Source organism: Cucumis sativus, chromosome 2 (genome assembly GCF_000004075.3).
Source record: "Cucumis sativus cultivar 9930 chromosome 2, Cucumber_9930_V3, whole genome shotgun sequence".
NCBI lineage: Eukaryota > Viridiplantae > Streptophyta > Magnoliopsida > Cucurbitales > Cucurbitaceae > Cucumis > Cucumis sativus.
The window spans coordinates 1,735,605-1,760,708 of NC_026656.2; the positions used below are offsets into that span (position 1 = coordinate 1,735,605).

Here is a 25,104-nt window from a genome sequence, read left to right on the forward strand (position 1 = left end):
ATTGAATAACTACGTAGTGAGTATCACTTTAATTCATTCATGGAAGCTTTTGGGAAAGTTTTCTAAAAAATCCATACATTTTGGCCTTTTATTGTAAGGGAAAGAAAACAATTTAATGCAATTACCAAATCCATTAATATTTAACTTTAAGAGTAATGGTAATGGTTAGCAAATTTAAAGATAAATAATAAAATGAAATCTAAATTTAATTCCATTAAATTAATATATCAAAACAAAAATTATGAAAGAATATAATAAAAGTGAAATTTTTTTGTTACAGAACAAATTGGGAATGGAAGAAGATGGTATGGTGATTTGAAATTGTATTATTAATGTCATAAAATTGTAATAATAATTGTTGAACAAAATCAATTATTATTACTTAAAGAAGACAATATCATTGATTCTACATGTGAAATAATAAACACGCCACGTAAGTAAAAGTACCAAAAGTTCACATCAATTTAATTGTTTATATAAGTTCTTATTTATAACCATTATTTAAGTTCTAAATTTGTGCATTTATGCTCATCATCATCATCTCTGTTTAATGTTATCATATTTTATTTACTCTGATTCAAGCATTGATTCATTCACATTGAAATATGAAAATGGGAACCAACTGTCCATCAATCTCTGTATAATTTCTTCGGTTCAGTTCATGATTGAGAACTCAAAGGAAATAAGTCTTAAGCAAATTTTCGAGAAGTTAAATTTATATATGGTAGTTTTTAAGAAAATCTTGAAGAAGAAGAAGAGAAGATTTCCCCCAAACCAGAACAAGATGAGATTTAATTTAATTTATATTTATATATATGAAACAAGAACAATATGGAAAACTATGTTGCAAAATCCGAATATGCTACATAAACACAAGCAATTACATATATGTATTATATATTTATATGATATTTCCACGAAGAAAAAGTTGTGCAAAAAAAAAAAAAAAACCAAAACGTATTTCCAGAGGATTTATACATTGAAAAATCTGCGAGAAATGTACCTTTTGGAATTCGATCTCTTAAATTCCAGTGAACCTCATCGTTCATAAGTATAACCACACCGATCAGTTCGCCGTGATAAAATTATTAACGATCGGCCGGGAATTAAAACCTCAAAGCGCCTTCCACATAAATATGATTCGATTGATATATTGGATTAAATTAACTAAACGCCGTGATCATCTCCCTCGATGCAGTAGTCGTAGACGGTGAGGATTTCGGAGGAGAAGCCGGTAACCTAGAGGAGAAATTCCTGAGAGGAAAATCATCATCAACATGACCTTCATCATATCCTTCATCGAAATTAAGCGAATAACTAAGTGCATCGTAATGGAAATCAGCGGAAGCAGAGTGACGACGTCCATGGCGACCGAGTCGGGAAATGAAACTCGGAAGTCGATCTTTAATATCATGACACTCACGAGATCTGGACTTATCCTTTGCAGAAGAACATCTCATGAGCGGTCCAGGCGACGATTCACCGTCGGACGAAATAGACATCATCCGCCGGTGGTGATGATGATGGTGGTGATGAAGATGATGATGGCCATTCCGGTGCTTACGAAGGCAACAAGATAAACATAGAGAAGATTTGAGCATCTCTTTCAGACTGGACGGTGAGGAGTTTCCTTTGTGTTCGTTGGAATCGTCCATTTTTTATAACTGAAGAACGCGGTTAGAGAATAAAGGGAAGTTGGGGGTTTATATATGTGTGTGTGGGGTGGAGGATGAAATTACGAAAAAAGACAAAATGTTGAGGGGTATTATCGTCATTTAAAGTTGAGTCGTTGTCATTTCTTCTTTCTATGGTTAAAATTCTTTCTTCGTCTTTCACATGGCTGACATTGACGGGAATTTTATCAATGCCTTTTTTTATCAATCAAAATTAGAATGTAAATTATACTGTTTAATTTTTCTTTTGTATTTTTAGGCTAATGTTTTTTAACCTCTCCCTTAATTTAGTCTATCTAATTTTAGAAATTATATGTATATATATATGTGGGTTATATGTGTATATATCTGGTGAAAGGAAATTGTAATCTAATGTAATAAGAAGAGATGTAATCGACTTCAAATTTGGTCTAATATAGTAGTCGATAAAAAAATCTAACAATAAATTTCAATTAATATTTGTTCAAATAATAACTTAAAGATAAATCCTCCAAAATAGAAAAATTATTTTATACAATAAAACTTTCGATTATATTTTTAGATACCGCAAAATCTCACAACTTATTTATGATAAACTACGATAGACTACTATTTGTGTTTATCATAACTATTGCGCATCTAAGATTTTTAGTTACTTTTGTTCTAAAAAAATTACCTAGATGTTATCTTCGAAATCAATTTATTTGATTTTTCTTTTTCTTTGTTAGTTTTAGTTGTAAATTTTATTTTCTCGACATTTAATATGAGAATTTAAGCTTTCAATTTTAAAAGAAATAATATATGTCAAAACTCACCTTAACTATGCTTAATTTAGTGCTCGCAAATTTAATATGTTTAGTCATTTGCATATACACTAATTAAATTTTATCGATTTTGATTATATGTTTAATCGATTTAGAATTATTAACCAAATTTTAGGTGTTGTAGATGACATATATTTCTTCAAATCTTTCTCCAACTATACGTAAAAGAAACTAATTTAATTTGTGCCGTGTGTGTGGTTTTTCTAATTGAGATAAAGAAAAAAAAAGTAAAAAAATGTGTTGTGGTTAATATATTTAAAATGCAACAACAACTAGATAAGATGTGTGGGATAATTTTGTACTCTTTTTTCTTTCTTTAGTTCAACCACAAATTATTTGATACCATGGATTGTCTTTTCCTTTATTCCTCATTGTTGGTAGAGACCTCGAGGAAATGTCTAATCATATATATATTAATAATGTAACATCGTTCATCAATAATAGTTTATAAACATCTATTTACGTAACGTTGCTATCCAATACGATTCACATGTATTGATTGTTTGACTCAAAATCTATATTTCAAAATTTTAAGAACAAACTATATATTTACAAATATTTCTTAAGAAATAAATTTTACATTCAAAGTTCACTATTTTTTAAATAAAAAAATTTAATTTAGTTAAGAATTTTGTCATATTTGAACAACCATTTAGTTTGCATGTCGACAAGGACTGTCAATAGGGCACGTGCACTCCTTATGACTAGTAATAAGCATTATATTAAGACTAAATTGAAAACTCTAATCTAGATTTTACCAATGATTATGTATAAGAAGACTACAAAACTTGAAATGTCATGATCAGCCTCGTACAATAACAATATTACGAAAATAACAAAATATCATATAGTGTTGATGGAAATTATTGGGCCCAGTTTTAACCCAGCAAAGCCCACAGCCAAGCAAATAATTTTAGATTTTTTTGTGCTTAGCTTATTACAATAATTTTGTCATATCATTTTTTCAACCAACCAAATCATCCAATCAAGTCTACATGAAAATAGTATAGTGATATTTTAAAAATAACAACGAATTGACTTTTTTTCTTTTTTTTTTTTTCTATAATTTATTCCAGTACAATTATTATGGAGTATTATGGAGGGTGAGATTGAATCTTTGAAAAGTTTCGAGTATAAGGTACACCAAGGCAATCTACTATTTGGTTAGTTCCGACAAGGAGTATTGGAAAAGATTAGCACGTTTCATACTCAACGATAATTCAAAGAGCAATGAAAAAGAAAACATGATTCAAAATTCCAAAATCTTTGTAGCATGGACAGCTGTTATTAGAGGTGTACGTTGATCCAAAATTGTGGAAGGGATAGCTAAAGAAGTGGTTCTGACGACAATGGAAATGCTAGAGGAAGAGGGAGGAGGGGAATAGATCAAATTGGGAATATGAAGAGGAAAGGTGAGATGGAATAAGAAAGATAGCCATTTTTTTTCCAAGACTAATGTGCATCTTGTGGTAGAGTGTATTTTTTATGGTAGAATTGACTACTGATCAATCACAACCTATTCTAGATAGATAAATATTAGTTTGATCGGATTAATTTTTTCGTAACTTTAAATTCAATCATATCGTCGGTGGGGTAATATATTCAACTCTTTTTTGCAATATAATTTATTAGAGACTTTTGGAAAGAATAGCATAAGATTAACACTAGATCCTTCTTCCTCAACAATTTGTTTTATATATGGAGGATACCAACTTTCAAAGTAAATATCATATTTATCAGAGTGTCAGATGAGTTTATCACTTTACTCACATAAATTTTATCAAACCACATGTGCTATACACAATATATATGGTGCTTTATTAGATGCATTAAAATTATAGAATATTATAACAATAATTAAAATGTTTTATAAAATAAATAGGGAATATTCGCCACATGTCATGAACAAATTTGTGAAATGAAATGCACAAAGATACACTATGATCCAAAAGTAAAATAAAAATTTAGCGGTGACTTGCCTACTTCTATGCCATTACTAGCATCTACAATTAAACAACAAACAAAACCAAAATCCATTATAATTATTTTTAGTTTAGTGGAATTAACACTTTTTAGTCATGAAATCATCTCCTGTAGATCTTGAAGGAAGCTTCTTCCCTTCTTCCTCTTCGTCGTTTCTCTCACTACATTCCTTCTTTTAAGAGTGAGAAAAAGAGGGAATGATTGAGCAAATCGTCTCGTTATTGTACGTTTTGCTCTTACCACCTTCAATGCGCCTGTCCCCACTTTTGTCTGTTACCTTCTTCACTCCCCAGCTTCGTTGGCCTTCATACTTTATCCTCATTTTAATTCCTTCTTCTCACATTTCCCCCATCTTCCATTCTACCTCTGTTTTCGTGTCCTTCGTTTCTTCTGCTACTGGGTTTTTTAAATCAGCGATTTCGTTGTTTTTTTAGTTCTAATCCGTGTTGGGTTTTGGTTAATTTTGATGGAACTGTGAAACTTGGTTGATTTTGAAATGAAATTAGTATGGATTTGAGGATTTTGTAGTTGGGTTTTTTTTTTTTTTCGGTGGAATTGGTATTTCTGATTCATTTGCTCAAACCGAGAAGCTCCATTGGTTCTGAGTTGAAATCGTATTTGTCTTTGTTGTTTAATGGATTTTGAGTTGAAAATATTACTTTAATCCCTTCCTCTCACATTTCTCCATCTTCCATTTTACCTCTGTCTTCAAGCTTCTTCTTCGTGTTCTTCGTTTCTCTGCTTTTGCGTGTTGTCTTTTTTCCGTTCAGTCCCTGTGAATTAGCGATTTCGTTGGTTTGATTAATTTTGATGAAACTCGGTTGATTTTGAGATGAAATTAGTGAGTGTGGATTTGAGAATTTGTACTTGTGTTTCTTCGTTTTCTGTGAAATGGGTATTTTGAGTTGAAATCATCTTGAGTTTAATCCAATTAGATTTCACCATTTCTATCTCGATTATTTCCGATTTTAATCTAACAAAAAACTCGTTGATCGATGGCCGGAATGTTACCCGGAGTTGAATGTGCTAGAAGGAGGCGGTTCCACCAGAGCATAAACTCATCGGACTCGCCGTTCACGGCAGGGAAATCAGGATCTACAAGAAGACCATCGTTCTGTTTGTACACAAGCAACCGCGATTTTCATCTAATTTCATCATCTTCGTCACAGGTTATTATGAATAAAAATCTAAAAAATTTCCCTCTTATCTTTTTTGTTTCTTGGGAAAATCTGATGAGTTGTTTGTTTGAAATTTGAAATTAAGCAACGGAGCTTAACGAATCAAGCTTATCAGAACGATAAACTTGGTGAAATTGCAAGAGAAGCTAAGGAACGGTTGGATGAGAGGTTGAGGACTCACCGAAAACCTGAAAATTCAAGGTGATTGCTTCATCATCCACCTTATTTATGTTTGCCATTATTTTAATCTCCCTTTCCTTTCTGTTCTATTATAAATTAACCGTTTGTTAATTGAAAGAACGATGACCCTTTGAGGGGGCCAGATGAAACATGACCCAAGTTATAAAATATTCAAAAAATGCCTTTTGTTTGTCAGCTTTGATAGTGGTAAAAGTATCAATCTAACCTAAACACGCTCTACCTCCGGTACGGTGCTCTCATGGATTTACGTTCATTCTCCTCTCGTTTTGGATTTCTTCTTCACGTTCTTTGTCAGTCACACCTCGATATCGTTTTAAACGTTTTCCATTTTTTCCGTGTTCTTTCTTGATCTTCTTACTCTGGTTTCCATTTGCAGTCTTTTTCTCTTCCTCCTCCTCTTCTTTTCACTTCTTCTTCTTCTTCCTTCTAAGAGAGAGAGTGAGGGTACAAAGTTAGAGAAAAAAACCCAAAAGCCTAACGAAGAACAAGACTAAACGACAGTGTCAAGCCCTCCAGCACATTCTCGATACTTTCACAATTGACTTAACATACCAAAAAAAACCATCTTTTGATATCAACTTTGGGTTATTCTTCATCTGGGCCTCCAAAAGGAGACTATTCATTAATAAAATCCCAAATTTTAAAGGGCATTTAGGAAGCTTGGTAGCTAAAGGAGATGATTATTATGATTAGTGAATTGTAGTATTAATAAATTGTGTTTAGAATAGTTTGTAATTGGGGTAAAGACTATTTTAATTGAGTAGTAAAAAACGATAATAACGATGTAGTTAATTGTCAATAATAGTAGTTGGAAAGTTTCAAGTATTTGATTGGATCCGTGCATAAGATGAACTACAATAATCACTCCATAAGTTTAAATATTGCCTAAATGTTCCTAATAGATTAATGGTGCAATTGAAAAGTTTAAAAGATGGGAATCAAATTGAAATTTGATCAAATGATTTGACTTCGTAAATAAATAAAAAGTTAAATATATCATTTTAGTTTCTATGTTTTCAATTAATATAAAGTTTAGTATAATTTTAATTGAAATGAAATAAATAGTAATAATTTTATAATACAAATTAAATGTTATCAAAATTTATAGTGAAAGTTCTTGCTCATAATAATTCATAAATAAACTATTAGTAGTGACTAAGTCTAAACTTTGGTTAAAATTCAACCCTTCAAAACATATAATTAAAACTTAAAATTGGATTTTGTTAGATTTTATCTCATTTATTTATTTGAACATAGATGTCTTTATAGTTAACAATTAGAAAAGTTAGTTTAAATTACAAAACCTCTAGAAACCTCTAAAAACAGTAATATTAGTTCATCATATTCTAGGTAAGTTAGACGGTAATATTTTGCTATATTTTATAAATATTTATATTTTATTTTAGTCCATTTTGGTTGAAGTCGTTCAATCATTAAATGAAGGCTCTAATTCATGGTAAAGATAATTATATTTAGTCATTGCAATTACTTCCATTAAATCGTTGACCAATTTCATTAAAAATCATTAAAAAATCTAAATTTAATAATTAAGCCAAAACGTGGGCATACTAGCCACTACAATGCACACTAGAACAAATTTATATCAATCTTCTGTTAAATAGTTATAAATTGTTTAAAAGTAAAAGTATGTATGGTTCAATCTACGTAAGAATATGAATGTGCTAGTAATTAAGAATTTCGTGATTTAAATTTTTTAGTAAAAGAATAAGTATTAAGTAGGAAATTAAAAATTAAAGGAAAAAACATATGGTTCAAGCGTGATAGCATGAAATTTATGTATTTGTTTTCTTATGAAATTTATATATTTTTCTTACTTACGAGTCGAATAGAATAATTTAGATATTGAGTTTTTGTTTTTAGAAACTGATTAAGAATTCAACGATGAACCGATAAAAAAAAATAATAATAGAAGATGACGGTAGATGAAACATACTCTCATAACTATAAAAACTAAGTCAAAACCATATTCAAATGAATCGACTTTTATAACTTTAATCTAACAAGTGAATCAATAATGATCAAAATCTTTATGAAACTCTTTTTTATTTTTGGTACAATACTTATATATATACACACAGGAAGAAAAACAACAATGAAGAAGTAAAGGGGAAGGAATCAAGAGAAAAAAATAATGGTGAGAAGAAAGAGATGAAGAATACAAAAGGAAAAGAAGAAGAAACAAAGAAAAGGTTTAGTTGGGGCCGGAAGCTAATGAAATGGAAAGCCTCGGAGCAAGAAGAGTGCAGCGTTTGTCTAGAACGGTTCAGACTGAGCGAGCCACTGCTCCATCTTCCATGCGCCCATAAGTTCCATTCCACTTGCTTGGTCCCTTGGCTCCAAGCCAATGCCCACTGCCCTTGCTGCCGCTTCCCTATAGCCGTCCCCTCCCAATAATAAACCTAACTCTAGAGTTTTATATTTGGTTAGATGTCAAAGAGTTGCGTTAATGACGTATAAATGGGTTAATGATCCAAACATCCATGGTTTAAAATATACAATACACCATGGTGTTACTATTAAATTATATATGACATTAAATAATTGAAATAACATTTTAGTTATGGAGTCTTTCAATTTTAGTTTATGATATCTATGAAATGTTAAATTTTAATTATTGTATTTTTAATTTATCCCTTTCAAAATTTGAAATTTTGTTTAATAATGACATTAATATTTTTGAAAATGATTGTGAATGGCAAAAGTAAATGAAAATGATTGTGAATGGCCAAAATAACAAAAGAAAATTTAATGTCTATAAATAATTTGGTCTATTTTGGTACGCGAAATTTTATGCATGTCAATATGTTTTTGAAATTCATAGTAAAAATACTAATGAATAACATAATTTTTTTTGAAAAAAAAAAAGCTTCTAATAGATATATAATTTGGCATTTACTAAAAACATAAAAAAAACATAATAGTGTGATTGTTATTATAGAAACATAATAATATGATTGTTATTATAGTCTGTGTTTGAAGTACAAATTATTATAATTTGGGTTATTATAATCTATGTTTGGAAAAGTTATGAGTAATGAAAAGAGGGAGTGCCGACGACGGATGAGAAATAAGGAAAAACTAAAATAATTAACTCCACTACTTAATAGTATGAGGTCCAAACGTCTTAAAATTATATTTTCAATTTAATTTACTTTATATTAACTCGTAATGTAACACTATAACAAAATTTGATGTTAAAATATAATTTTCTTCCACCTACTTTCACATTTGTAGGTGAACTAAATGAATTTATAGACTATATCATTGTAAACTAAAATTCATAAACTAAATTATTAGTTCGATGAAAGTTCAAGAGTAAACCGTAATTTTTAACCAATAATTTACTTAATCTATATGTGTTTAATCACTTTCTTATTTTTTTGGTGTTCTATATTTAAAAACTCAAAAAGTGAAAGTTTTGAATAGTGTATCCAAATGGAACATTAAAAATATTAGGCTTAACTATAATAAAATATATATAATGTTAGAAAAAAAAAAGTATTCTCACGAAACTGAAATATTTTAAAAAACAATTAAATAAAACTGAATAAACAGAAAATCAAATCTGATGAGAAATATTTTTGTTTAGAAAATGGTTAATTCATACTAAATGGAATCAAATCAGTTTGGTGTGATCGAGATGAACATCTTTACAGCAATTTAATTCATTTTTATACTCCAAAGTACAAACATATTGTAGATCATTAGGAATAATAAATAAACCACTTTAATACTTTGATGAATTAAAAATAAACAAATAATTGCCCCTCTACTCTCACTTACCATAATTGTTTATAATATATATTAAAAACCAACATTATTTGAAAATATTTTTTTTACAACTTTATTCTTTTTAATTGTAATTAATTACAAATATTTCATTGTATTTAATTTAAAGCTAGCACTATTCTTTATTTATTTTTAATTATTTGAAAGTGAATTTTGGTAGAGCGTTATTTATTAAAGTTTTGAAAGATTTTGTCCCTTACCAAATGATAACTTTTGACAATCAATTAAACAAAATTAGTTATTAAAGTCTTGAAAGATCAGTCTATGAAGATTTTTCTCGATTTTGGAGAGGAGTTAATATTGTTCTTTTGTGGCTTGTGAATTGTATTGATTGCTTTTGAATCCTAATTAATTTTGTTTTCTTTTCGAGTTTTTCTTTTTTAAATTTAGTGAGAAGTATTGATAGAAGAAGAAGAGGGAGAGAGAACCTTATGAATATGTAGCCCATTTCTTAATGGGGAACCATGAGCTGGATAGTTTTTCTTAATGGGCTAGGATGTGGCCCATTTATTCTGTCCAAAAGGCCCGATACTAAGATGGGTTATTAGGCCGGATCATTCTTTTTGTAAGCCCAAAACCCGACCCGAATTGGCATCCTATGCACGTGACAAATCAGGCCATACCCTAGCCAGGCCACTGTAAGCTTTTCATTTCGTCTCACCGGCGCCCTCATCGCCGTGTTCCTCTTCTCGCACCGCCACTGCCACCATTCCCGCCCATTTTCACTACTGATTATCACACAGCTTTCTCTACCGTCGTCGGCCGAGAATTTCCGCTTCTCGTCTCCCACAGTTGTCCATCACTGTCCGTCGAGGGAAGGGTATTTAAAACACTTGTTTTAGCTTGTAAGTTTATGTACTTTGTACTTCAATGTAGATTGGTTCTTTTCCTGGTTTCTATCAAGTCTCTTGTTACAAATTCTAGTCTTTCTTTGGCTTTCCATCGTTTCTTTAGAAGAGAAACTACTCCAGTTACTTTTCCCTTCTTTCCTGAAGGATAGAATGAAGAATTCATCGGTTTTTACTTTGTGCTTACCTCGTAAAGGGTACAGCAAAATATTTGTGGGTCAGTGGAGTTTGTTCTTACTTTGGAGTATTTGTTGGGAAGAAACAAAAGAATTTTTAAAGATGAGTTAAATGAACTGGGTAGATGTTTTGGATTTAGTTAGGGTTCTTTCTTCTTCTTCTTCTTCTTCTTCTTATTAAATTGGATTTTATATGCACTGTTTGTGGCTTTAGCAGTCACTCAAGTATGGCTAAGGGGTGGGTTCTTCTAAGCTCCACTTGGGAGTGACTGATATTGTAGTTATGGCTTAATTGATTTTGTATCAATGGAAAGTGTTTCTTATATAAAAAAACTTATGGGAAGTGTTCTCTCCCTGCTTGTTGTTTATTTCCCTCGCAAATGTAGACAACAGACATAAGTCCACCCTGTATTTAGTAGCTACATAGAATTCCAAGCCTTTTTAGTTGAATAGATTGTAAAATTAAGCTATTTTCTTATATATTTGCAGCTTTGAGAATACTAAGCATGGATGATAGCTTGTATGATGAATTTGGAAACTACATAGGACCCGAAATTGATTCTGATAAGGATAGTGACATCGAAGATGAAGATGAAAACCTCATGGAGAAGCCTGAGGAAGATGAAGGTGTATCGGATGGAGAAGATGCAGGTGGTGCTTCAAATGGTTGGATTACAACGTCTAATGATGTTGATATGGACAACCAGATTGTCCTTGCAGAGGACAAAAAATATTATCCAACTGCAGAAGAGGTTTATGGTGAAGATGTTGAAACATTGGTTATGGATGAAGATGAGCTACCGCTAGAGCAACCAATTATTAAGCCTGTTAGAAATGTAAAATTTGAGGTTGGGGTAAAAGATTCTAGAACATATGTCTCAAATCAATTTCTGGTGGGTCTCATGTCCAATCCAACTTTGGTCCGCAATGTTGCACTTGTAGGCCACGTACATCATGGAAAGACGGTCTTCATGGATATGCTGATTGAGCAAACACATCACATGTCAACATTTGATATTAAAGGAGAGAAACATTTGAGGTACACAGATACTAGGATTGACGAGCAGGAGAGAGGAATATCAATTAAGGCAGTTCCTATGTCACTGGTCCTCGAGGATGGCAATTCAAAATCGTACCTTTGCAATATAATGGACACCCCTGGCCATACCAATTTTTCTGATGAAATGACTGCTGCTCTTAGACTTGCTGATGGTGCAGTGTTGATCGTAGACGCTGCTGAAGGAGTTATGGTAAGTAAATAAATATCAGTCCTAGTTTTTATTTATATTTTTAGCTTTATATGCTCACTTTTATAATTTTTTCATTGCTGCCAAGCAATTAGAAACTTTCCGTTCTTTATCATCTAAGTGGTTTAAACATCAATTTATATCCCAATTTACTTTTACCTGTGGCCGGGGCACCTCATTTTAGAATTAACCCTCTTCACCTAGGTTTTGGATTCGTGCAATCATTTTACTGCGGAGTGTAACCATTTATTGAGTGTGGGTTGTTCGATATGCCTTGCATGGAGGTTTTTTTTTTTTTTTTTTTAAATAATTTTTTTATTAATATTATTATGGAATTATTGATATTGCTGTTTCATAGAGAGAGCACTGAGGTTGGAATAAATGCATGGTGGCATTAATGAGAATGTATTCTACAATCGACAGGTCAATACAGAGAGGGCTATACGGCATGCAATTCAGGAGCGATTGCCCATTGTTGTTGTAATTAACAAGGTTAGCCTTTTTTTATTCTTTTTGAGTTTTCATCAGATTTTTGAAAGTTGGATTCTCCCTCAAACACCACGTGTTAATTTGTATACTGATACATTATTTGTATCTAGGTTGACAGGCTGATTACAGAACTTAAATTGCCTCCAAGGGATGCATACTATAAATTAAGGCATACGTTAGAAATTATTAATAATCATATATCTGCTGCCTCATCTACTGCTGGAAATGTTCAAGTTATTGACCCAGCCGCCGGAAATGTGTGTTTTGCAAGTGCTACTGCAGGATGGTCGTTTACTTTGCAATCGTTCGCAAAGTTATATGTCAAACTTCATGGAATCCCTTTTGATGCTGATAAGTTTGCTACCCGTCTTTGGGGAGATTATTATTATCATCCTGATACCAGAGGATTTAAGAAAAAACAGCCTGCAAGTGGAGGAGAAAGGTCATTTGTTCAATTTGTGCTTGAGCCACTATACAAAATATATAGTCAAGTCATTGGTGAACATAGGAAAAGTGTTGAGACTACTCTTGCGGAGCTTGGTGTTACTCTTAGCAATGCAGCTTACAAGTTGAATGTTAGGCCTTTGCTGAGACTGGCTTGTAGTTCAGTTTTTGGTGGAGCTTCAGGATTCACTGACATGCTTGTTCAGCACATACCTTCTCCCAGGGATGCTTCTTCTCGGAAGGTTGATCATATTTATACCGGGCCTAAAGACTCCATGATTTACAAAGCAATGAAAGAATGTGATCCTTCTGGGCCTTTAATGGTTAACATCACCAAACTATACCCCAAGTCAGACTGCAGTGTATTTGATGCGTTTGGTAGGGTTTATAGTGGTAAGATTCAAACAGGGCAGACTGTACGGGTATTGGGTGAGGGCTATTCACCAGATGATGAGGAAGATATGGTAGTTAAGGAAGTAACAAAATTATGGCTTTATCAAGCTCGAGACAGGGTTCCCATTGCTGAGGCTCCTCCTGGATCTTGGGTTCTCATTGAAGGAGTGGATGCATCTATTATGAAAACTGCAACCCTGTCTAATGTAGATTATGATGAGGATGTTTACATATTCCGACCACTTCAATTCAATACCCTTCCTGTGGTAAAAACAGCTACTGAGCCTCTAAATCCAAGTGAGTTGCCAAAGATGGTAGAGGGTCTTCGGAAGATCAGCAAAAGCTATCCTCTGGCAATCACTAAAGTTGAGGAATCAGGCGAGCATACCATTTTAGGCACGGGAGAGCTGTACTTGGATTCAATTATGAAGGATCTTAGAGAGCTCTACTCGGAAGTAGAAGTCAAGGTATTCTTTTACCCTATTGTCTCACCTTTTGTTTCCAATTTTTTCTTTGTTCTTCTCTGATGGATTTTCCATTCTGTAACCCATCTTATAGGTAGCCGATCCTGTCGTTTCATTTTGTGAAACCGTTGTAGAGTCTTCTTCAATGAAATGTTTTGCTGAGACTCCTAACAAGAAGAATAAAATAACCATGGTAGGCAATTTTCTAACTTGGCTGTTTTAGTTTTTCTGTAGGTTCAAAATACTTGGAATGTGATGTGTTGATTCAAATCATTTTTTTTCTAGATTGCAGAGCCATTGGAGAGAGGACTTGCAGAAGACATTGAGAATGGTGTTGTAAGCCTTGATTGGTCAAGAAAGAAACTTGGAGATTTCTTCCAGACAAAATATGAGTGGGATTTGCTGGCTGCAAGGTCCATATGGGCATTTGGCCCTGATAAGCAGGTAACTTTAGTAGCCGGTTATCTCTTTACCAAAATACATTTCTTCTAAATGGACACAGAATTTGACGCTTTCTTGTGAGAGGATAAAAGTAAAACAGATACTTTGCTCACTGCAGAATTGCAGATTGACTTGATATAGTTTATTGTTAGACTTGTTCTTTTAGTCATCTTTCTGATACTTGGCATTTGGTAACTCCAACTTTAACCATAGTGGTAAGAGATTCAGGGTTCAATGAAGCTGTCATGCATTTCATAAAAAAAGAAGTAGAAATTGTCATATATTAAAATCAATTTCTGCCATCATGATAGGCTAGCATCTTCTATAACTATATATGTGAGATTTTGATAAGCAGCATGTGCTTTGTACTGCAATTTTGTTCTTGATGTTTAAACTTTTAATCAAATTTTAGGGACCTAACATTCTATTAGACGATACGCTCTCTTCTGAAGTAGACAAGAATTTGCTGAATGCCGTCAAGGATTCCATTGTTCAAGGGTAAACTATCTTGATGGCTCTCTCTCTCTCTCTCTCTCTTTCCTGGTGGAGGAAGGGAACCAGGGGCTTAGCACCCCCAGCCTTTTTTTTTCTTCTCTTTTTGTTTAGTAAATATTCTTTTAATGTTTTAAATTTTATTGCCTTTTTTTCCCCAATGTAAGCCCTTCATATCTTTAACAGGTTTCAATGGGGAGCTCGAGAAGGACCACTTTGTGATGAGCCCATTAGGAATGTTAAGTTCAAAATTGTTGATGCTAGAATTGCACCTGAGCCACTGCATCGTGGGTCTGGTCAGATCATTCCCACAGCTCGACGAGTGGCCTATTCGTCTTTTCTTATGGCAACCCCACGACTTATGGAACCAGTATATTATGTTGAGGTAAAATTTTCATCTTTTAATATTTTATGCAGTCAAACATGGGTATAATTATTATTTTCCCTTACTGTTTAGTGGTGATGAGATTTTTAAATTTTTGTCAGGAGACTTTTTTAGTGTGTGTTTGGGGTGTTTTGAGAGGCCGTGTATTAAAATCACTCATAATGGCTTCAACAAAAACTGCTTAATCACTCACTCTTGTTTGGAGGATTGGAGAGGAAATATGTTGAGAGGTATTTCTAAGTGAATTTGTGTGGATAATAAGAAGTGCAAGGAATGTGTGAAACGAAAAGACTATTAAAAATTACCCAAGAGGAAAGTTGTCGAGAACCTATGGAAGGAAGTGAAGGAGACCATGAAGAGTAAAGGTTAGTTGTAAAAGAAAATATGCCCGAGATAAAAATTTGTGAGAGGAAGTGTGGAGAGAAGTGAGGGAGAGTATGTGGAGAGTAGAGGCTATATTTTAAATAAGTGTTTAGTAGAAAATGATTGATAAATAATAATACCAAGAGAATGATTCAAGGAGACTGATAAACACTGTAGGCGGTTTAACTGTTAGTTTTAGGAGAGAGTCTAGAAATCATAATCTCACCATGCGCATTTGGGTGTCGGTGTAGGTAAGGGGAGCGAGCAATCACTATATGATGGGCACAAAATTATTTTTGGTTTGATCCCTCAATCTCACACACAAAAAAAGAACTATTGGCTTCTTTGGAAATCACTTTTGGTGTTTGACTTTTTGTGTAGAGTGCTTCTAAATTGTACCAAACCTAAAACATTTTGTAAACACTACATGTAACTCGTCTATTGTTGTTTGAGTAAATTTTTTATTATTTCATTGTAGATTCAAACACCCATCGATTGTGTCTCTGCAATCTATACTGTCCTATCCCGAAGGCGTGGACATGTTACAGCTGATGTTGCTCAACCAGGGACTCCAGCTTACATTGTCAAGGTTTAAGGACTAAAATTACACTTTTATCTCAAAATGTTAAGGATCTTGATATTTACTTTCACGATATTGAACTTTTTTCTCCAAACAGTAGTGAAACTGCTTCATTACTGCACTCGATCACTGAATAGTAGTAACAAATTGTTCTCTCATGTCAATATTCCCATGTCCATTTCACTATCCAAGATCTTTGATCTGGACAACGGGGTTTTATTTTCACAAGTAAATTTATAGGATATAAAGGCATGATAGACTCAATTTCTCATGTTTTTTTTACCCGTTGCTACTTGTCAGGCATTTTTACCCGTTATTGAATCTTTTGGCTTTGAGACGGATTTGCGGTATCATACGCAAGGCCAGGCTTTTTGTCTCTCTGTGTTTGACCACTGGGCCATTGTTCCTGGCGATCCCCTTGATAAGAGCATTGTTTTACGGCCTCTTGAGCCAGCACCAATTCAACACCTTGCTCGTGAATTCATGGTGAAGACAAGGCGTAGAAAGGTTAGACCTTCTGCTCATTTTTGTTCTCAATCTTATCACGCATGCTAGGGCGGTTGTATGCTATATACATGCATGGTTTTATAAATGCTCTTTGCACAATAACCGAACTTCAAAATTTGAAGTTTATGCTTGGAATTATACGTTCTTATTTCCCCAAGATGGTTCTGATGCCGTAGTGATTATTTTTTTTTTAAACAATAGCTTGACAAAATGAAAAACAGAGAGTTCTTGCCTTAATACATTAGCTTTGCTGGGATTTACAGGGAATGAGCGAGGATGTGAGCATAAACAAGTTCTTCGACGAGGCAATGATGGTCGAGCTGGCTCAGCAAGCAGCTGATCTTCATCAACAAATGATATAATTGAAGCTCATCCAAGCAATGTTTGGTCTGATTTGTTGGTGAATCCAAGTGTTGTACCATAGTTATTTCTCTTCACTTCCTCCAATATCCTGCCTCGATTTAACAACCATCATTCTTATATATTAGAAGATAGGCAAGCAGACTGAGATTTGTAGATCTTATTTTCGGAGAATTTTCCTTTGTCTGCTAATTTTGAGGGATTTTGAAGCTGAATACATATTTTAGGAATTTATACTGTAATGTTTAGAGTATGTATGAACCTTGTAATGTGAAAAAAGGAAGGGCAGATTTGGTTGCATTTACATGTTTTGAATGGAAATGAAAGAATTAGAATCAACCTCCTTGATATTAGCTATTGATATATTCACGTCTTATTGGGTATTATACCAAATTAGAAATCCGAATTTTGTTTTGGCATGAAGAATGAGTTACTAGTTTGAAGTATAAATGATGAAATAGCTAGCTAAGCTAAGCTAAATGACACTAAAAGAAGTTGATGATTGGACATGAGTTTAAACTTGATAAAAACAAAGTACTTAAGAAAGGTAGTATGTTGCACATGGAAGTTGCACTTGAAAAAAATTTATGGCATAATTACGAGGTTGAGGAGGCTACATAAAAATAAGAGTAAACCTTATTTTAGGTGATTTTGCTTTGATTTCTTAATCATGTCATACTATAAAAGATGTCTTCGTTTCTTTCGAGCTTGCAATGTTTTTTAATTGTGCTGTACTATAGGATGAATGTCGATCATGATTCTTTAGAAATATATATACACATAAGTTGAACTTGGTTTCGCTTTATAGATATTAAATTCATTTGAATATATTAACTACTAAAATGATCGTTTTAACAAGTGTGTAGTTTTACTAATCTCAAATATAAACATTCTCAAATTGATTAATGATAACCTTGCATTGTTTTATAAGCCATGGGATTAAAAAATGTTTTTCTTTTTTTTTTTTTAATTTCGCCGAGTATTCTTCTAGGTAGGTTTATGATAAATTGACAACCTAACTTTAATGTTCAGCATAAACGAAGGACTAAATTAAAAAATTATAAACCATACAAAATCTTAACTTTTTAAACAAATTAGGATACGTGAAAAAGAAAACACAAATGGAGGGATTACAACAAATGTTTATATGGTTCAAAATTTGACAATCTCTTTCATGTTTTAATAAATCGAATTAGGAGTCCTATATAATGCAATTTTAACAAAATATATTCAGCAAGTTCTTGGATTATTTTTAGCAATCAGCAAAATCATAAGCAAAGATGAATGAATAAGAAACAAAACAAAACAATTTTATTTACAAAGTAGAGACAATATACATGATATTTCCCTATCAATTTAGTATAATCCTCCATTATTGACCAAAGAGAGACACTCGAGAAAAAAAGGAAGTGTAATTATACAATTCCATTTTTTTTTTGTTTTTTTGTTCTTTTGTTCTTAGATCCTAATTTCCTCTTATGGGGGCAGCACCCAGAAGAAGCTTTCAATAAAATTTGAGACAATGTTAAGAGCTGAAACTTTTCTACCCCATGAAAATTCATTATGAAAGTCCCTCTGGCCAATTAACAAGAATGAATGTCTTTGAAGTTTCTAACCTTCTAGAAGACATTTGAGGTTTTGAAGTCCCTCAGCAGAAATGCTTCTTCTAAATCTTGGCCTTTGAAAAACTACCGGTGGAGGAGGCTCCAAATGAAAGCTAACCAATACTACTGTTAAATTGTCTGTTGCTCCTCTCTTTATGGCTTCCTCTACTATTTCCTTGCAGCAAATTTTCACATCATTGTGTTCTTGGAGCTTCCTCCGAGCAAAATCGATGGCATTTTGACTTGTAAAGACATCCCATATTCCATCGCTACCTATGATCAAGAACTCGTCTTCCTTTGTTAATGTCATTAATCTAAGTTCAGGTTCTGCGCTTAATGGTCCACCTCTTTCACTCATTTCCTTCATTCCTTCAAGATGCCAATCTCCTATAGCACGTGTAACTCCGAGCAGACCGTTTAGGTACTCATCGTCGTCGATGAATCCGCCTAAGGCCTCGATTCGCTTTCTTTCTTTTGTGCAGCAAGGCCTATGATCTTTAGACATTTCTACTGCACATCCTTGTCTTGATAGTACTGCTCGGCAATCTCCAGCATTTGCTACAAGCAAAGACCTGTTTGAAATGATGATAGATAAGTATATTAGAAGATAAAAAACGATGACAGTCTGACAGATGTGTATACTAGAAGATCAAAATCTTTCAGAAACTAACAATTCACCGCTAGTAACAATGGCGTGCACATTTAGCAAGAAAACAACAGAGCTTTGATAGCTCAGAATTTTTCTAATATCTTTTTTAACATATTTCAATTATGAATCTTAAGCCATGCTAACAGAGTATTCCGATGCGCTGCCACCATGAAGTTCGAAGTTCACAAAAGGAAAAGAGAACAAGGAATTTGAAATTAAAAGTAAAAGCAAATGATTACCTTCCAAATATCATGGCTGTAAGTGCAGTTGTGCCAGAAGATAGAGATGTTTCACGAGTGCAAGATCTAGCAAAAGCTGCATCAGTCTCCATAAATGACCTTGTGACAACCTTTTCAAGCTCTAAAGGAAAGTCGGAATCATCAACAATGACTCTTGGCAAGTGGTCACGAACAAACTGTGCAGCGCCTTTTCCTCCATGTCCGTCAAATACCTATTTATTCAGGCAAAACCAATTATTTATAACAAACTAAAGACCAGACATTTCTACACTCATGGTTTTTATCAAAGCAAAGAGCCAAAATCTTATCTCTTTATAAATTATTCAGTTTGAAAGCCACTCTAAAGAGGAGGAGGGGCTGAATACAATGATCTCATGCCCCAGCACCTTTCTGGGTACAAATACAAACCTTACAAAGTGAATGGACAAGATAACGAATGTGTTTGTTTCTAATATATGGCTAGAGATGAGCTACAGAAACTAGCTCTACCAACAAGCCTGAGAGCTTGGTCAACTCCAATTACAGGAGCAAAATTGACCCTTGTTTAAAGTGTATCTCCCTATTTAAAATACAATCCTTCTTCTTTTTTTTCTTTTCAAAAGTGTCAAACACAACCTCAGGCTTTTCCTTACCCTATTCCTTACTGAACAAATGGCAACAACACAATAAGACTATTGAACCCCGCATAGCAATGCTTCCACACTTGTGAAACTTGCATTGGCTAAGTAAATGACACACATATTCCTTGATCTGTTTCTTCTTCCTATATCTAGCATATGTCAAAAAGACCATGGGCTTATTGATTCTATCCATCGAAACACATTACATCATGATCTCGTCCTCAAAGTGGAAAGTAGGGAATAACAGCTAGATTTCCTTTTCATTGAAAAGAAAAGAAACCCAGCTTTCCTAGAACTGTGTTGGGTCTCAACTCTTAAGTGGCATGGCTTGGGCAAAAAGGTGTTGGAAGGTTTGGAAAATTTTGGGGTCGTGTCTTGAAATGTTTGTTGTCAAATTGGCTACCACTAAGCTATCATATGGAACAACACGGAGTATTTGATGTTGATTAAATCCTATTGGAAGCACCCTACACAAATGCACCTTAAATAGCCTCCATCAAATTTCAATTTTTATCTCATCGAGGGATGGTTGCCATAACCCACTATATCATACCATCTGCTAGTGGACGGTAAGATATTACACACTTCATGATATTTCTCTTTCATCAAAATAGTCCTTCCAAAGGGAAAAGAAACAGATCCTGTCTTTCCCTTCAACGACTCTAACCTTCCAATGAAGGTTATCCTTTAATCTTCCCACAGCTACTCGGTGTAGGTTAGGCTACACAAGACCTGTTTTATAACATATACAATAAGCAATATGCTTTTCAACATCTTGCTCGATCCTCACCCAATTCAAGCCTTGCAAGTACTCCATGTAAGTTTTAAACACTCAACCTCGATTCACAAGTTTGATTTTTCTTATGTTGCTTTTCATACCGTGCACTCTCAAATTCATTCCCACAGCATCAATTCAACTGGTCAATTTAGAGTTCTTTATGTTTTTTCGTATTAGTTTTCAAATGTAATTGATATGAATTGAGGGGCCTTTTTCATAAAGACTAGAGGATAAATTTGTTTCATGCTGTGTTCTCTATGGGGTTTCACATTTTGGCAAGATAACCTAGTATGGATTCCTTTTCATCTATCAAAAAAAAAAGATCTCCTTAGTGGCTAGAATCAAGAGAATTTGTCTCAGAAACCACTTCTAGAACTTAGTCTAGCTGAATGCAGTTTGTTTTGTTGTTAAAAGAAAAACTGTCAGAACAGCTTTACCAAGAAATCCAAGAGTATGATTCCTTCCTAGCTGAACTAATGACAAAAGGCAGTTATAGAGACAGACAGAACTAATGTTCTAAATTCTGATTCTCTGTCAGTTTCTCTTCTCAAGTGAAGATTATTCACTAGAACTCTTGGGGGAAATTCTCAAATCAGAGTATGAACCTCAGGAGCAACAGTTTCTTTGCTCTAGTACATTTTATCTAAACTGTAACTGCAGTACAGAAAATATATACATGAACTTACACCATAGAAGGAGACAGCTTCCTCATTGAGAAAACTACAACCAAACTTCTTAGCCATGTCATGAATGCATACATGAGTGTCCTCCATATAAGGACGCTTTCCAATGTCGGACCATTCCCCCGATCTAAGAGCTGGAGCAAAAGTAGTTGGGTTCTCTTTCTTGTCTATAACTGCAGCATCCTCAGAAATGCTTTCTAGCTACAAAAACCAGAAAATAATGGAACAATCAACAAGTTGGGAAGAATATGAAGCCAATACTTGAATTCAAAGTAATGAGAAGGAAATATTTAGTTTATGCTATAAAATGTAATAGTACGACAGTCAGATGGGCCCCTTTATGCAAGAACAATTCTTGCACATACATTCACTCTTCAAGAAGCAATATAACAACAAATGGAGAACCAAAGGGATCCCATATCATTACAAGAAGTTTCAACAGATGTGATTTTAGGACAATCTATAACGTTAGCAGAGCAGATCCATCAGTCCAGAGAAGTGTTCGATTTAAGGGAAGATTTGGTCAGTTTGGATCTACATCAGCTAACAAGATTCTTAAATTAATTTAATGGAGAAGGTAAATTCATTCTAGAGTTAGCCTTCATACAAGTGAGACCGGGACCAAAATTAAGGGCAATTCAACTACTCAAATGTACTGGTTGGCATGGTTAGCCTTTACATGTGACACTAAAATTTTGATGTATTACAAGGCCAACGAACTCTTAGGGTTACAGAGATGCATTCTTAGGAAAAAAAAATTCAACCACACAGTACCATACAGTTCAACAGAAAAGTCTATTACCATTAAGTCATATTCATGAATAAAACAGTCTTTGTTAGTTTTTCTCCCTATCCTTTCCTTTTGGTCCATACCAAGGTACAATAAATTAAAGTAAGAATTGTACAAGCTACGCAAAGAAAAAACTTTATGCTTGAAACTTTAGAAAATTGACAATGGAACCTTAATTAAAACATGAAAGGACTAAAATAACAGAATCTTTTAAGAAGCACATTAAGGACAAAAGGTAGCTGTTCCTAAAACGTTGGTACTTTCAAATCAATTACAGTGAAGAAAATAACAAGAAACACTATAATTGAAAATTGTCAAACATATTTAGAAGTAGCAACTCTGGATTGAACAAGATAAGAAACTACCAGATCAGGTTTAACATAAAAACAAAGCTGAAATTAGCAAGGAAAACCAAATGAACAACAAAAGAAAAGGCAAAACACAAGAAGAGAAAGCCACCACCAGTTTAAGTGCACCCCTAAACCCACACACACACACACACAGACATAAAAAGGGGAGAAAGAAAGCAACCAAATACACGAATTATCAGCTACATTCAGTTAAGAGAAACATTAAAATGGAGAAGAAGAAGAAAAAAAAAAAAAAAAGTAAAACCATGATACCCCATGAGAGAATTCCACAAAAGACACAACAACAAAAACAACTTTTAAATTTTTTTTATCAAAACCCCAACAAGAAAAAGGAAACCCCAACACAAATCAAAGGAAGAAAACCCTAGAAATGAGTATAAAGGAAGCAAAATTCGTACAGGAAAAGAATTTCCAGAGCGAGTTCGGTCGCTAGTTCCAGTTAAAGCAGACTCCTTATCAGGATTCCCCATCTGATTCTGCAAGAATTCACAATGCATAGGCCATGGCTTGGTATTATTAACCCCAGAACTTGGTCTCTCAGTCCCAACCTGCTCTGCATCCGTCACACACATGACGATAAAATAAGAAAGAAGAAAATAAAAAGGTTATGAGAGAAGTTTGGTGGTTCAGTTTCTCTTCAACTTGCAGTAGGTGGGTATCCAAAGTAACAGAAGAAAGCAGAAAGCTAGAGAGAGAAAAAAACAGAGGAAAAATAATGGAGGGCGAAGAAGATTCTCAGAATATGTTTACCGGGAAAAGTGAGAAATGAAAAGAAAAGTGGAAAAAACCCTGTTTTAAGGAAGAAACAACAAAACAAAAGAAATATAGAGAGAATTGAGTCAATCTACAAAACAGAGAAGGTTTTAATTCCAGATTTTTCTATTGAAAGCGTGGCTGCAAATCGGTTGGTTAGGACTCTATAAGCATAATCTCAAACAATCAAATTGTGACTTTATATAAAAAAAATTGAATTTTTAAACTTCATTTCATTTGGGAAATGTTCAATGTTTGTAAATTCAATTGCTTTTCAACTACCCCACATTTAAATTTCAAAACTTTTTGTATAAATCTTGTTCATTTCCTTTCTAAGAAAATTACCCTTCATTTCTTTTTCTTTTTTAAGTGAGAATTTTAAAGTTGGGTGATTGGAGTCTGATTGTATCCTTCACTTAACAGAAAGAAAGAAAAGAAAAAAGGACTGTTTGGTTCTTAAAGATAATGATGGAAAAATTACATCAAAAGTAGTTGAAGTTGAAATGGTATCTCATCATGTGTATATTTTTATCTTCAGTTTTAGGTATCTCATTGTGAGTTATAAACTAAATTTTGATTGAGCATATTGACACATCTAATTCCACTCATAAAACATGATTTAACACCCATTTTTAATTAGAACAACTATAAACATTATTCGTCCTCTCAACAAATCATCCACAAATCTTACGTTTAAACTTCAATTGTAAGTGTAATTGTAATTTTGTCACCTACACTCTTATTGTGGGTATTGCTTTTGGTACTGAACCCATGAATGAATCTCGAATTCCCTTAATTAGTGTTATGTACTTTGAACGAGGACGTTAGCTGTTGCTAGTTGTTGCTAAATGAAAGATGTATATATTTCTGTTTTAGAAAAAAAGAAAAGAAAAGAAAAAAAGACTTGACTTAAGAGATTTCACAAATGGTGAGACATTAAATATTTGAGCCTGCATGTTTCACATTCCTTGAATAGTGAATGGGAAGGCAAAGGAAATATAAATATTTGTTTATTTAATTTCCAAAACTAAAAAGGGATTTGAATATTGAATGTAAAAATAATAAATGTAGGGACATTAAAGTTTTTTTTGTCACATTCCCTTTAGCTTGTAAACCTCTCTCACTCTCTCTCACTTTGTGAAATGAATGGTGGGTATTCCATCCATAGAAATAGGCATCTATGGGGATAGCTACCTTTACATGACAAACAGACTATGAGAACCTAATTCACACATTCTTTTTCTTTTTTTAAATAAACTCAACTAATACCAATCACCAACAAATAATATTATTCACAACACAACAACTCTTTTAAGACAATATATATATATATATATATATATATTTTGCAAGATTTCGTCTCCAAAATTTATATAAGTGGCCTTCATATTGATAGGCACGGATAAAAGTCTATCAATTTCTGTCATAGAATCCAAAATTTTGTTATAAATTGTAAATATTTTAATTTATGTTAGAGATAAAAATTATTATTTTTTAATTCATAAGAAGCACCTCAAAAAATATCATACTGTTAAATTTGGGTCATTCTTAACGTTATAAATAGTGTCAAAACGAATATAGTTTAGCAATAATGACATAATCTTCCACCTCTCAATTGTGGTTTATTGCTAATAAAAAGTAAAATTTTATCATTTAAAATAGGGAATGGAATCCACCAATTCTAGTTGTGGTCTAAATAAAAAATAGAATTCTTCTATATTTTCAACAATTTTGTCATTTAAAACAATCTTCCAATATTTATTTTGCATTTTTTAAAAAA

At 33.2% G+C, this 25,104-nt stretch overlaps 4 protein-coding genes across 6 annotated transcripts; 2 read left to right on the forward strand and 2 right to left on the reverse strand.

The window, feature by feature from the left end:
* Positions 1-785: 785 nt before the first annotated feature.
* On the reverse strand, positions 786-1,712 carry LOC105434711 (NEDD8-specific protease 1). The gene has a single exon (XM_011651794.2). The coding sequence runs from the start codon at positions 1,653-1,655 to the stop codon at positions 1,164-1,166; it is 492 nt and encodes a 163-aa protein (XP_011650096.1). The 5' UTR covers positions 1,656-1,712; the 3' UTR covers positions 786-1,163.
* A 2,921-nt stretch (positions 1,713-4,633) lies between these two features.
* Positions 4,634-8,433, forward strand: LOC101210835 (probable E3 ubiquitin-protein ligase RHY1A). The gene is made up of 3 exons (XM_004139220.3): positions 4,634-5,628; positions 5,723-5,838; positions 7,938-8,433. Exons 1-3 carry the CDS (start codon positions 5,455-5,457, stop codon positions 8,251-8,253), a joined length of 606 nt encoding a protein of 201 aa, XP_004139268.1. The 5' UTR covers positions 4,634-5,454; the 3' UTR covers positions 8,254-8,433.
* A 1,849-nt stretch (positions 8,434-10,282) lies between these two features.
* Positions 10,283-17,190, forward strand: LOC101210594 (110 kDa U5 small nuclear ribonucleoprotein component CLO). Of its 2 annotated transcripts, none has more exons than XM_004139219.3 (11): positions 10,283-10,493; positions 11,162-11,922; positions 12,343-12,411; positions 12,519-13,712; positions 13,804-13,902; positions 13,995-14,153; positions 14,563-14,648; positions 14,829-15,027; positions 15,869-15,979; positions 16,271-16,477; positions 16,741-17,190. In XM_004139219.3, the coding sequence occupies exons 2-11, from the start codon at positions 11,179-11,181 to the stop codon at positions 16,837-16,839; spliced, it is 2,967 nt and encodes a 988-aa protein (XP_004139267.1). In that variant the 5' UTR covers positions 10,283-10,493; positions 11,162-11,178; the 3' UTR covers positions 16,840-17,190. The 2 variants fall into 2 exon arrangements, with proteins under 2 accessions (XP_004139267.1, XP_011648722.1); XM_011650420.2 differs by having other exon boundaries at positions 10,283-10,468.
* Positions 17,191-18,122: 932 nt separating this feature from the next.
* On the reverse strand, positions 18,123-23,620 carry PP2C1 (probable protein phosphatase 2C 27). 2 transcript variants are annotated; one of them, XM_004139218.3, is made up of 4 exons: positions 22,970-23,620; positions 21,414-21,611; positions 19,330-19,541; positions 18,123-19,013 (listed from the first exon to the last, which is right to left on the reverse strand). In XM_004139218.3, exons 1-4 carry the CDS (start codon positions 23,141-23,143, stop codon positions 18,449-18,451), a joined length of 1,149 nt encoding a protein of 382 aa, XP_004139266.1. In that variant the 5' UTR covers positions 23,144-23,620; the 3' UTR covers positions 18,123-18,448. The 2 variants fall into 2 exon arrangements, with proteins under 2 accessions (XP_004139266.1, XP_011648723.1); XM_011650421.2 differs by lacking the exon at positions 22,970-23,620 and adding an exon at positions 21,730-21,792.
* Between the last annotated feature and the right edge of the window lie 1,484 nt (positions 23,621-25,104).